The 12,819-nt window shown below is 46.5% G+C and overlaps 1 protein-coding gene across 15 annotated transcripts in view; it reads right to left on the minus strand.

Annotated features, from left to right (window-relative positions):
• PSD3 (pleckstrin and Sec7 domain containing 3) overlaps nt 1–12,819 on the minus strand; it is a 141,706-nt gene that overhangs the window by 105,841 nt on the left and 23,046 nt on the right. For 14 of the 15 annotated variants that reach the window (XR_006177929.1, XR_006177936.1, XR_006177937.1 and 11 more), the window contains exons 3-4: nt 7,668–8,736; nt 6,108–6,500 (exon numbers count right to left, since the gene is read on the minus strand). Coding sequence is in view for 5 of the 15 variants with exons in the window: in XM_042866137.1 (XP_042722071.1) it covers nt 6,108–6,500; nt 7,668–8,736 (1,462 nt within the window). In the remaining 10 variants the exon portion in view is untranslated. Of the gene's footprint in view, nt 1–3,518; nt 3,653–6,107; nt 6,501–7,667; nt 8,737–12,819 lie in introns of those variants that run through there. The other variant, XM_042866140.1, reaches the window with a different exon arrangement.

A 12,819-nucleotide genomic window follows, 5' to 3' on the forward strand; every position in this document is an offset into this window, starting at 1 on the left:
GACCCACATGGCTTTGACTTTAATGGAGGAATGCCAACACGTGCCAGCTTAGCAGAGTTGCTGACAGCTTTATACAGAGTGCTTTGGGAACTGATCAGCTGCTCCATGTTCCCCCCCACCTTTTTTTTTTTTTTTTTGTCAGCTCCTGGGTATTTGTTTTGTTTGCTTTGCTTTTGGAGGAGGCTGGGAACTGAAGAGGCGAGGAATCAGCAGCCCTTTTTGCCTAAAACAACAGTTTATTTAGGAGATGGAGGCACTTTTACAAAGTCTCACTGAACTTGCACCACAAGCACTGTGTTAACCAGAGCAGGGCAAACCTGCACCGTGTGATGAGAGCCTCACCACGAGTTACCAAAGTACCCTCCAGCAGGGGACACTATGATGACAAGTGGCCTAACATTTTTAATGTGACAAAGGGACAAATCCCTACCTGCCAAAACAGCGACACCAGCTTCAGAAGAGCCCCAGAGAGGGGCTGAGAACCAGCAGTGTGCTCAAGTGGCCAAGAAGGCCGAGGGTATCCTGGCTCGTATCAGAAACAGTGCAGCCAGCAGGAGCAGGGAGGTGATCGCCCCCCTGTACTCAGCTCTGGTGAGGCCAAACCTTGAGTACTGCATTCATTGTTGTGCCCCTCACTACAAGACATTGAGACCCTGGAGCAAGTTCACAGAAAGGCAATGAAGCTGTGAGGAGACTGGAGCACAAATCTTACATGAGGACCAGCTGAGGGAGCTGGGATTGTTAGTCTGGAGGAGGCTAAGGAGAAATCCTATCAGTCCTCAAACTTCCTCAAACTTCCACCTGTGGTGAGGTGGGGGTAAGCCTCTTCTCCCAGGTAACAGCAATAAGACCTACAGCTGCACCCAGGGAGGGTCAGGTTGGATATGAGGAAAACTTCTCCAAAAGAGCGATGCTGTAGTGGCACAGGCTGCCCAGGGAGGTGTTGGAGTCACCGTCTCTGGAGGCGTTCAAGAACCGTGTGGATGTGGCACTGAGGGACGTGGTTGGCGGGCATGGTGGAGATGCACTGACAGTTAGAATTACTTAGTGACCTTACAGGTCTTTTCCAACCTTAATGATTCTACGATTCTATCATTCCAAAGAAACCTATCCTTGCAGGTTGTGCCATATTGTCTTTACCTGGATTTAGTGCGTCTGTGCCAGGCTATCACATTTCCTCACATCTCAGTAGCCGATGGATTCAGCCAGCCATGCACAGAAAATGCACTCCAGTATGTGCATGCTTGCTGTCTGGCTGCAGACACATTTGATACACTCACTATCCTGTAACGACAGTGAGCAATACTTCTCAGAAAAATTCTCCTTACTCCAGGCATTCTTGCAGTTTGAGAAAAAATGTAACAATGAGCATAGCACATTTTCTGCCCCTTTGAAAAGGCACCTGAGAAAGACAACAACTTAGATGCACTGACGGGCAGGTTCAAGAGTGACTTCTGCTTCCATTAGTCCCCTCAACCCTTTCCAAAGAACAACTTCCACCAGAGAGGGTTGCATCATCCTATGTTTACAAAAAAAGATGAGCTCATTTCCTAATTCCTGAAACTGCAACTGCTGTGCTGCCATTGCAGTGATTTGAGAAGTAACTTCAATTTTCTAAATGCGCATTTTCAAGTGAGAACACGTGGAAAAAGGCAGCTATGAAAATCTCCACTTCTGTGAGGTGCTGCCAGCAGCCAGCACAGCATGACTTACCCACTCATCACAGCAGAGCCAGCTCATAATCAAGCACACAAACAAGAAAATACCAGCTTGAGAGGAAGTTGCAACTGCTCTTATTCACTGCATCCCTCTCCATAGGTCCAAAGTAGTGAATAAAGAGTAGTGGTACTTTCTGGCAGCCCCGCCCTCCTAGGTCCCCAGTGTCACTGTGATGTCACACATGAAGGCCAAAACATAGCCACTTCGCAGCTTAGGGATCTTAGGCAGATTTCATTCTGAATGAAAACACACAGTCAAGTCATAGGGTGAGTATTCAGAAGGGAAAAGTCCTACCAGGCTGCAGCTGCAGAGGCTAATAAAATGAATGAAGAAAGTTTACCCATTAAGTATGCAAGTTCTGCATCTCACATTTACACTACATTTACAGTAAGCAGACCACCAGTAAGGAAAGCACTGGAAATGATCCATATGCAGAAGAAAGAAAACAGCTGGGAACTACTACGAGAATTTGAGAGGTCCAATCCATTAAGAGTAACCTGACAATCACTGGGAACTACAGTCAACATTCTTCTGCATCTGTTCCAAAAACCAGCAGATTGCTTTAGGGAATTTGTTTCCCACCACCACCCCCTGAATTACAAAAGAACGCATATGAGACTAAAATTGTGTTTGCATTTCTAGAGAAAGAAAAACAAAAAACAAAGGACATGCAAAAATTGCTGAGCAGCAGCAATTCTTTGAAGATGATGGCAGGTGGCAAATATTTTGTCTGTTTCAGTATTTGGAGCTGCTAAAGACATTTTTTTCTTCTCTCTCCTTGGATTTGGAAAAATGTTGGGCTATGTCCTACCAAGAGACCACACCTTCCAAGACAATTCAGGAGGATAAATGCCAGAAGTTGGATCTTCTCCTTTTTTTGTTCTGACAGTAGTATACAAGGGAAGAGGGAATGCAAAGTCTGCTACAAAGAATGCAGAAAAAAAGATTAAAACAAATTATCTGTGTAAAGTCAGAAAACAGAAAAGAAATACAGCGATCATCATAGAGAGAACTGCTTGCTTTGGGACATAGTGCTATTCAGTTGCTCACTGCATACATAGCAAAGACACCTGAGGGAAAAGTGAGTTATAGCTTATTGTTTTAGAAATACATAACCTTTCTCCCACTCTGATTCAGTATGAATGATTACACCTATTTTGGGCCACACAAACTCAGGCTCAGTGTCTGGGAAGAATCTTGAAAATACTCTTCTTTATTGCCTCCGAGGAAGAATAAATCCCAGGCACTGGGCCTGGGCCCCTCTTCCATCTCAGCACAATGCCGACACAATGCGGGAGCACTGCCCTACGCTGGCATGCAGGTGCAGCTGCAGGGATAGCTCACAGGTAAGAGGACCAAATGCCACCCAAATACGATCTTATTGCCACTGCATGCTGTGCCATACTGTTCTAACAAGATGAAGGCTATTTCCAGGTCCAGAACCTCGCATACACTCTCAGCCCCTGCCAGCTGGGGAGACTTAAACCTATCTCAAGAGCAGAAATTTGTTTTTCCCCATTGAAATGTCTCATACACAATTAAGAAAGAGATTAAACCCCACAATAATGACAGGAGATGGAGTCATTCCCAAAAGAACGCAAAATGCACACGCATCTTTCTTGAGGATCCCATTCTCCTCACATCTGAGCCAGATGCAAAGGGCAAAGAAGCTCTGCTGGGAATGGACTGCTTCTGCAAAGGGCTGCACAGGTTCCCCTGGCCAGCTGCAGCCTAGGGCAGCAACACCAGCCCCTGCCAGGGGAGCACGCTCAGCCCTGCAAGCTTGCGCAAACACTTACTGCATTCAGCCATGGCCAGCAGCTGGTAGGGATGAAGTATCCGGATGCAGAGGAGCCCATAGGAACTAGCAGCCCGCAAGCCTTTAATCTCTCTCTCTCTTTTTTTTTTTTTTTTTTTCTTTTTTCAGTTCTGAAGGCATGTGACTGGCCTTTACATACCAGGGCTGACCCCTCCCAGAGCCAGTGATTTCCTAAGAGCTGGGAAGGATGTTATCCTCCCGCTCGCTCAGCAGAACACGGAGTCACTGCAGGCTGTACATTACAACCTCACGCCACCTAGGGTCCGCGTGCCATTAATGCCCGCGATCTTCCCCGACAGCCGCTCGGAAACCGCGGGCCGGCCCCATTCCCAGGCAGCACGGCCGCCAGAAGCCCCCGATTCTCCTTTTGCAGCAGGGACGCCGCGTGCCATTTCCAGGTGTAAAGCCCTCTGCTTCCATATGCACCCTCTCGTCCCATACGGAACTGAGAACTGTCAGTGATTTACAGCCTTCTCCCTCACCAACTAAGGCAGGTACTGGAAAACGTACTCCGCCTACACGCTTTCCCACACGCTCTACATATCATGAGAATATCCGCGCGTAGGGAGCTGCTGTGTTTTCGCTTTCGGTTTTTGTTTCTCTCAGCTGGAAGCAAGGCTCCGGCAGAAGAGGAGAGGCAGGCAAAACAGCGCGATGTCAGCCCGCCCCCCTTGGGAGACCCCGCCCACCCCCCGCTTGCTCCGCCCACCCCCCGCTTGCTCCGCCCCCCCCCTCGCTCGCCCCGCTGCCGGGCGCAGGACGCGGGGACCTCCGGCGGCTCTGCGCCGCACTGCAGGCGGGCACCGGCCGGGATGGGGCAGTTTGCTTGTCAGCTGTGTCTGGTTCACCTGAGCATTACAATGATGTTCCATCTTGACAAATCACCTAAATAAACCCTATGCAACCCTCAGCACTCAAACTTCACTCCTCAACAGCATGCTGCAACACCACAGTTCTTCTGTGGCTTCAGTGCTATAGCATACATGATTTACCAGCCATCTGTGCCCCAGTATAAAACAGCACAATTTTAGACTATCATAGTGGGGGGCGGTTAATTAAACTATTGTCTGGAGAATTACCCATTTGGGCACATCTGTGGCTGGCTGCTCTGCTCCAGCTACACTCTTTTATGCATACCCACCATAAGAAAGCAAACTATCAGGCTTTGTACCTAACAGAGTCATGCAGATGGCAACAGCACTTGGTCAAAACACACTTCTGTGAAAATGTTTGTTTTATTAGTAAGGAGAGAAGCTCCTTAAAAAGCTTCTGTTAGTATTTCTCTGTCACTGCAAATTTAAACTCAAATGAACTTAATTCCTAATGAAATCCACACTAGGTGGGCAATCAGCACGTTTCCAAGCTCTGCCTGAGCTCACTTCATCCTCATGCTGTCTTGATAAGCCAGTGTGAACCTTACCTGAGGACACTTTTAAGCATGAGGGTCACCTAAGGCAACAATGATGGGGTAACAGAGTGCACACACTGCTTGTCTTCCACTACTCCACAGTCTTACAGCAATTGCAGGTTTCAGTGGAAGGAGCTGCAAGTGTCAGGACTTACCTCGGTTTCTTACTCTAAGCTCCTCATGAAGCTGACAAAATCACCTCTGCTCAATGAATAGTTTACACTTGCAAACAAAAGGTCTAAACACATAAAACACCTTCTGCTACAAATGCCCAGGAAAGCTCAGATTATACAGTCCCATCTAAGGAAATAGTCTAAGGTCTACTAACATAATGTCCTGTCTCTGGAAGAAAGAGACTCAAGGCACCTTTGTCACTTGCAAGATCTCTCACTCCTCCACTGCTTTTGGCTGTACCCTTGTGCTGTGACCTGTCCATCTCCCCATTTCTCTTTGACAACACCTTACGAGGAAAGTTTCTCATGGTGCGAGTTTGTATAAACTTTCAGAATTTTTTGATTACTTAGCCCAGTGTTTGCTTCTCCCATAACTCTCTTCTTAATTGTCTCTCCCTTTGCCTGAATCTTCAAAGTTTTTGCAACAATCCTTTCTCAGTTTCTAGTGCACTAGTTAAGAAAATCAGCCAACTAGCGCAGTTAACTAGGGCAAAGTGGGAGCCAAGCCTCGTCTCAACAGAAATAACTGGAAAAACTCTTGCTGATCTCGAGAGGAAAAGAGAGACACAACTTTAACATTCAGATCATAGGTTTGCTTGGACAACTCATCAGGGTGCACAGGATTTTACTTTTCCTAAAATTGCTGCTGTTAAATTCAGATGTAAGTGAAAACAAGAACATTCATCTGTATTGGGACACTAACTTCTCTGTGACAGATCCCAGAGATGCTACAACACAACTAATCCTTTTTCTTATTGCAGGCATCACAGAGAAACCTACAAAAATTTGCACATCTGTACTTCCTAATAAACAGAGGTTTGGATGGCTCTTTTCTCTTCTACAGCTCAATTTATTACACTAGAAATCAGTTAGTGTATGAAGCATGCAGTGTGCAGGATCATAATTACACTCTGAAATGGTCTGCTGAAGTATACAAGGATTAAGAAAAATTAAGCACAAACACAGAAAGCCCATCCACTATTTTTACCTTCCCAAATGAGGAACTTCTGTGACATCTCCTCTGAAGAGTGCTTCGCTTACATTCCTTAAGCCATTGGCGATCCCTTCACAGCAGCTCTTTGCTTCCCCATCAGGGGGAAGATGAAAGACATCCATCTGTCCTGAGGCTGAAGTCCGCTCCAAAAACTGACTGCCCTCCTTCATACGCTGCTGGATCATTGGAGTGAGTGGCATCTCAAAACTGAAGTAGCTATCAGGCTCCGAGTATAATGTCTCCAAAGACTCTGCACTATAGTATAAAGAGGTATTGTCTAGGATGTTTTCAAACTGCGAGCTGTACAGATCGGTAGAGACGTCAGATTGCCTTTGTCCAACCACATCTTCATATCCTCCCATGGTTGCTTTTCCCTCCTCCGTGATTCTAGAAATGAATCACAAACAGCTTGTTTCAGTTTGGCAGCTAAGGTTGGACCACTGAGAAGACCTCCTCATTCCTGACCTTTGAGAAAAGAAAGGTCTGTGCTTTGTACAGGAGAGCATTCAGTGGACAACACACTAGCTTCTCTCCTCATGCTGCCTCCACTTCCAACAGCACTATCTTCCTCTCTGCTTTGTTACAGTCTGGGGGACATGACATTCAATCCGACGGGCAAGAGGCAGGAGGGAAGCGCTATGTACAGCCTAATGTAAGGTAATGTCAGTTTCTCCACTCAGAAATTCACAAGCTCTCCACTAGCACCACTCTCACTGGCCATGCTTGAGAGACAAGCTGGAGCCACAAGCCCAGGTGGGCACTCTGTTGGCCTGGAGGAAGCCTCTCAAAACTGTGAAGCAAGCAAGATCCTGGGCTGAATCCTGCAAGACCACAGCTCACACAGTATCAGGTAGGAAGAGTGCACTCTGGTTATTTTTTCAAGCTTTCCCCCATTTGAGACAATCCAGCAATTTTTGACACGCCTCATGATGAGACTTGCGTGCCCTCATGTGGCTGTAAGGGCCTGAGACCTAGGGGCGGATTTCAAGTGTTCACTGCCATCAGGGCTGAAATGGCTCTAGCACTAACCAGAGCAAAGTGCTCAGGGACCCAAAGGGACACATGCTGACTGGTTCACAGACACTGGTGCACCTGTCATTCCATCAGACACAGTCAGTAAGGAAGAGCAATCAAATCAGGACACCCTTACAAAGAATGGCCCACACCACTCTTCCATGTGCTTGGCTCAAAACCAAAATGTCTAGCAGGGTACATGTGGGCAGACCTATGCAGTGCCTAAATTTAATGATATGCCACAGTTTCTTCATCACACAATCATTACCAGATTGCAAAAGACAATTCCACGCTTCCAAATCTGAGCCTCATTTCCAACTCCAGCATTGTGGTGTGGACTGGGTTCAGCTAACTTCTGGCACTGCCCATGATCGTACACTAAACATTACTGCTTCCACCACGCTGCAGGCAGAAGACAAATGAAAAATGCTGCTGATGGCAAACCAAATGGTTTGTTCCCAAATGGGCAGACACAAGTCCCATGCTTGCAAGGAGAGACACTCATCCTTCCCCCCACATACCACTCAGGCACCATCTCACCTGCCATGATCTCTCGCTAGCACAGTGGTCTCCTCCTTGCTGCGGTTCCTCTTGTCCTTCACAAAAACTTCATCCTCCCCACTTTCATCAAGCAGTGCCAGAGGAGCAGCTCCACGGGCAGCTCCCACCCCAGGCTCTTCCCAGACCTCACCCTTAGCACTGTCTGGCAAGGTGACCAAGCTGGAGGCAATCATCAGTGGCACAGAGTGGCTCGATGTTTTGGGGAACGCTTTTCTCTCCACAGGTGTGGTCTCCAGCACTGAATGCTTCTTTCTGCTCTGGTCCTCTGCTTTCTGCAGCCATAAAATCTCCACCCCTTGAAATTCTACATGTTTGCTCACAGCTGCCTCTTTAGAGAGCCTCCTCTCAGGACCCATTTTCATTCTGCCTTGACTGTAAGCTGAAAACTCCTCAGATTGCGCCCACCCATCCACTGTGCTGGCCGCTTCCAGGTTTGTCACAGATGGTCTATGACAACTTGTCTCCTCTGCTGTGTGGACCTCCTCAGCTTTATTACTGGTGGCTTGCAAGGACTCAGACTGCTTTTCATCAGTCCATATTGTATCCAGATCTTTCTCTATGATCAAGTGCATTTTTTCCTCAGCTGTTTGCTTAGACGGAAGAGGCATGTCTGAGGGTTTTTCTTGGCTTGCTGCAACTGGCTCTCTGGCTGTCTGCACATTTTGGCAGCCAGGAACACTCTTTTCTTCCATGTGTGTCTCTGAATCAAGAGAAGTATTTGCTCTCTGTTGTACCTTTGTTGCTTCTAGCTGTTGAGAAATTTTCATAATCTCTGGCAAGTTACCCACAGGTTGCAAACCTTCTTCTGCAGTGTGCAGCTGTGCTGCCTTAACCTGAGCTCTAGGCTCATCTGCAGAAGCCACAGACTGGGGAGGAGGCCTGCCAGGTATGTGGTAACGGTCCCGTTCTTCTGGACTGCAAGTCACAGGCTCTGCCTGGCTCTTTGATGAAGTCCTCAGTGCATCTCTACTTGCCTCCATAGTGCCGTATTCTGGAAATTCATTGATGATGGTGTGGGGCAGCAAAGTATTACTTCCATGGCCACTACCTGCAAAAAAAAGAAAATAGAGTATGGATTTACCTAGTATACGCATAAGCAAAAAGCCTAACCTCCCCTCCCAGCTTTTTCATAACAGAGCAACTGCGTTCACTCCTGAAGGGAAAACACCACTCTGTTTAACTCACTTCTGCGTGCTCACACTGCTGTTATCCACAACTGATTCCTCTTACAAAGGAGTTTTTGGGCAGCCCTACTTTGGAAGTGCGTACTGCTGAGGAAGGAATGCCAAAAATGTCTGCTACACTTCGGAAAGGGTCCCAGTGGCCCATGAATATCTAAGGCCACATGCCAAATGCAAAATTGAAGAAAGCAGACATTCAGAGGTTCAACATCCATCCACAGCATGTGTCATACACATCAGTTTTTACTTAAAAATTACTTCTAGGTAATTTTCACTTATTAAGATGAAACACAAGGAAGGTAATCAGCCACACCTCATAGTAAATATTACAAAACCAATTATGTAAATTACATGGTAATTCAACTTTCTGCCAGTACTACCCTCCTGCTTTAGCAACTCAGGCAACTGAAGGTCTTGTTACAGAAATGCATGCATACCAAGTAGCTCTCAATTTCTCTTTGAAAAAGTAAATTCACTGCTTCACAAAAAGCCTGCTAGCACTCTCTCCTCATGCTGCTTCTCAAACCAATGTAGTAAACAAAGAGGGAGAGAAAACAATCGGTGGCATTTTCAAAGGAGCCGAGTACCCAGTGGCCCCTATTGTTCTTGGGTAACATAGATCCAGTTGTTCTCAGAGCGAGGATGAATCAGCATGGATGGCACACTGATGCCTATCTGGCCACCTGATATCATGGTCCAAGGAGGAGATGAGCTTTCAGAAAAAGCAGCTGCAGCTGTGTTCACTGTAAACTTAGAGAAAGGCCTGGCCTGAGGTTTAAATTGCTTTAAACCAAATAACGAGACTAGATCCAAACACTACTCTGAAAAACATTACAAGGGACATCTCTGAAACCAGTTATCCACTTGCACTTGGATGCTTTGCCCAGCTTGAGGTGTATCTCTGGGTGCTGTTCTACAAACACATGGCTGCTGCCGCTCCAACCTGGCCACAAGCCACTGCTGAGAAGAAACTCACATATCTGTTTAATGACAGGCTGAGTTCAAGGTAAGAGGGAGGATAATTTAATGCGAGTTCAGCATCACACAAGTGTGGCTATGTATCTGCCAGTGGTAGATACACAGACAAGATGAAGCAGCCCATACCTGGCAGCTAACAAGAGAGTAGCTCTAACCACAGGGTTAATACTGCAATACTGCGCTTGAGGTGAGCATGCCCTGGATCAAACTGACAGATTCAGACTGTGCTATGACACAGTTTCTTTCCTTGTAGGTTCTCTGGTATCTCTGCACCCTTGATTTATTCACTCCAGAATAAAACTTCAGTGGGTCAGATTTCATCAAGATGACTGGGCTGCCACTGAGGACAGTGTCTGGGCCAAGTAAGGATCTCCTCTGCTACAAGATTCACGCAGCCTCAGACCAAACAGTAAGATCCCACATGGCTGTGAAGTGCAGAAATTTGTCGACACCACGCTCCTAGTCTGGCTCCATCGCAGGGTTTTCAGCTCACAGTTGCACATGCACTGGAGGAGTAACAAGACAGCGAAGTCTCCTGCCCCAAGATGAGCACTTCCAGATGTGCCTTTTCTGGGAGCTCCAGACAAGCAGCACCCACTGCACACAATTTCAACTGCACAACCACACCGAGGATGCATTCTCTGTCTGTTTTATGGCACCGGCACCAGGTCACCGCTTGGACATGCTTCTGCCAGGAAAATACATGAAAAGAACAATGCTGTGTGGTTGCAGAGCTTTCATACTTGCACCAGCACTAGCTCAACCTCAAACCAGCAAAAGGCTCCCAACAGTTGAAATGAGCCCGGTGCATCACCCCCCCAGACCTCCATGGAGCTGAGATGCAGCTAATGCATATTGAAGGCCAATCTCCAACAAGGCCCCACATAGAGTTTATGCCAAGCGGCCAGACTCGTCTCTGCTAATTGTTATCTTAGCTTCTGAACCGAGCTGAGGGAAACAGAAGCAGCCTTATTTCTAGCCCTGAATGCTGAACACATTGCTGCATGCCTCTTCTATCGCCGGTGGCTGCTGCACACAGCAGAAAGCAGTCCCAAGAAAGTTTCCAGTTTGCTTCTCCTCCAAAATGTTTTCCATAAGCTACTCCCAATCAAATATTACCCTCCAGCAACCTCAGTACACTCAGGAAAAGCCAGGCACGTAGAACAGGCAGGTATGTATGCAGGCACAGAGACACATGGGGAAGGAGCATGGCATGCCTCTCTGAGAACACGCAAGCTGCAAGTGTTTCATGTGGGCAAGAGGGAAGCACTTCCACAGTATAAAATTAAGGCATTTTCTACAGTGATGTCTACAGCAGCAAAGCTTTGGCAGGACTTCTGCAGCTGCAGTGTGACCACAAACAAATGGGTTTCTTGCTTTCACAGCATCCTGAAGAAACATTATATCATTCAGAGATGAATGGAAAAAGTTCATATGCGGCACCAAAGCAACAGCCTGTTCCCACTGCATGAAGTAGAGCCACACACAGCACTGCCACAGTCTCTGCTCCATATAGACAGCAGCACCACCTGCACCTGCAAGAGGCAAAACCCTTCCCACTGCTCAGCACATCTCTTCAGGTGCCAGTGTCTGGAGCAAGCTGAGCTCTTTAAGGGAAACTCCTCCCTTATTCCCATCCACCACCACAGCATCATGTCTTGCTGCAGCTACTGGCATATCCTGTGTAATCCCATCCCCCAATATGACTGCATTACAAACAAGACTAGAAAAGCAACAACAAAATTTAAGGACTGCACTGAAGATGCGCAGGGAAAAAAAAACACCCACCACCAAACAAACAATGAAAGGACACAATCAGGTAACACCGATTTCTACTTTGCATTGAAAGCAGCTTCTTTCAACAGAGCAAAATTACAATGAGAGAAAAGGCTAAAATACCATGGGGGCGAGTGGCTAGAAAACGGAGACCGGGCGAATATAATCTAACAGCAACTGGCAGCCTTTCTGATGACTAGAGACTGAAAGAATTCATGATTTACATCAGGCATAGATATGATATTTCATAGATAAATAACCACTCCAATTCAATCAAGCTTGTCTGCAGCATAATAGAAGGAAATTCTAGGAAGAAAAATACAAGTTACAAGCATAGACAGACATTCTGTTCACAGGTACATTTTACAAAAGAATGGTGTGAGTGTCTCTCTCTATACATAATTTATATATATATATATATGTATATATACATATTAGCTAGGAAGAGAAATTAGATATATTTGCTTGAACAGTCTCCTTACTCACAGAGGTTACTGTAGCTCCAGCAGTTACCCATTGGTCAAAGAAATAAAATGCACAGATCATCAGTTTATCTATAGCGATACCAGCTAATTCAATTGCTGCTGTTCTAGTCAACTGGAATCGAAATAGTTTCAAATTTCCTGGCAGCTGCTGCCCTGCACTGCACACAGTGATGTAAATGGAAGCTTTCTGAATATTATGAAACTGATGGGGGAACTGCAGTCTCATTCAGTCTATCGCCGGAGCTAAAGAGTCCACTTTGGCAGCTTGCAGGGGGAAAAAGATCTCCTCTAGTGAAGGCTGCCTGCTTGTGCTTAACTGCTGCTTGCTCTAGTAGTGTTCAAGGAGGAATAAAGGGGCAGAATGGTGATCCTGAGCGTGTTGTGTTGGTTTTAGAGCAGAAGGTGTCTGATAGCATTTCAGCATTACTGAGCTGAAGGTTTCACACAACAGTGCAGTCATCTTGCATCCTATTTCTCTGCAGCTCTCAGCAGTGATCAATAGCAATGCGTGGGTGAAGCTGCATGCAGAATTGCAGCAGTGACCTCTTTCTACTGCAGACATTTGTCGCCTTTCTTTGTAAAAGCCAAATCAGGGCAGTATAAACAATGTGTACGTTACAAGGAAATGATCTCTGGGTGACAAAGTTGAACGAACAGATCACAGCCGCTGCAGCACTATCATTATCTGCACCCATGCAAAGCGGGTGGGGG

Source organism: Lagopus leucura, unplaced genomic scaffold (genome assembly GCF_019238085.1).
Source record: "Lagopus leucura isolate 7727_CA_CO unplaced genomic scaffold, USGS_WTPT01 Super-Scaffold_810, whole genome shotgun sequence".
In the NCBI taxonomy this organism is placed as follows: Eukaryota; Metazoa; Chordata; class Aves; order Galliformes; family Phasianidae; genus Lagopus; species Lagopus leucura.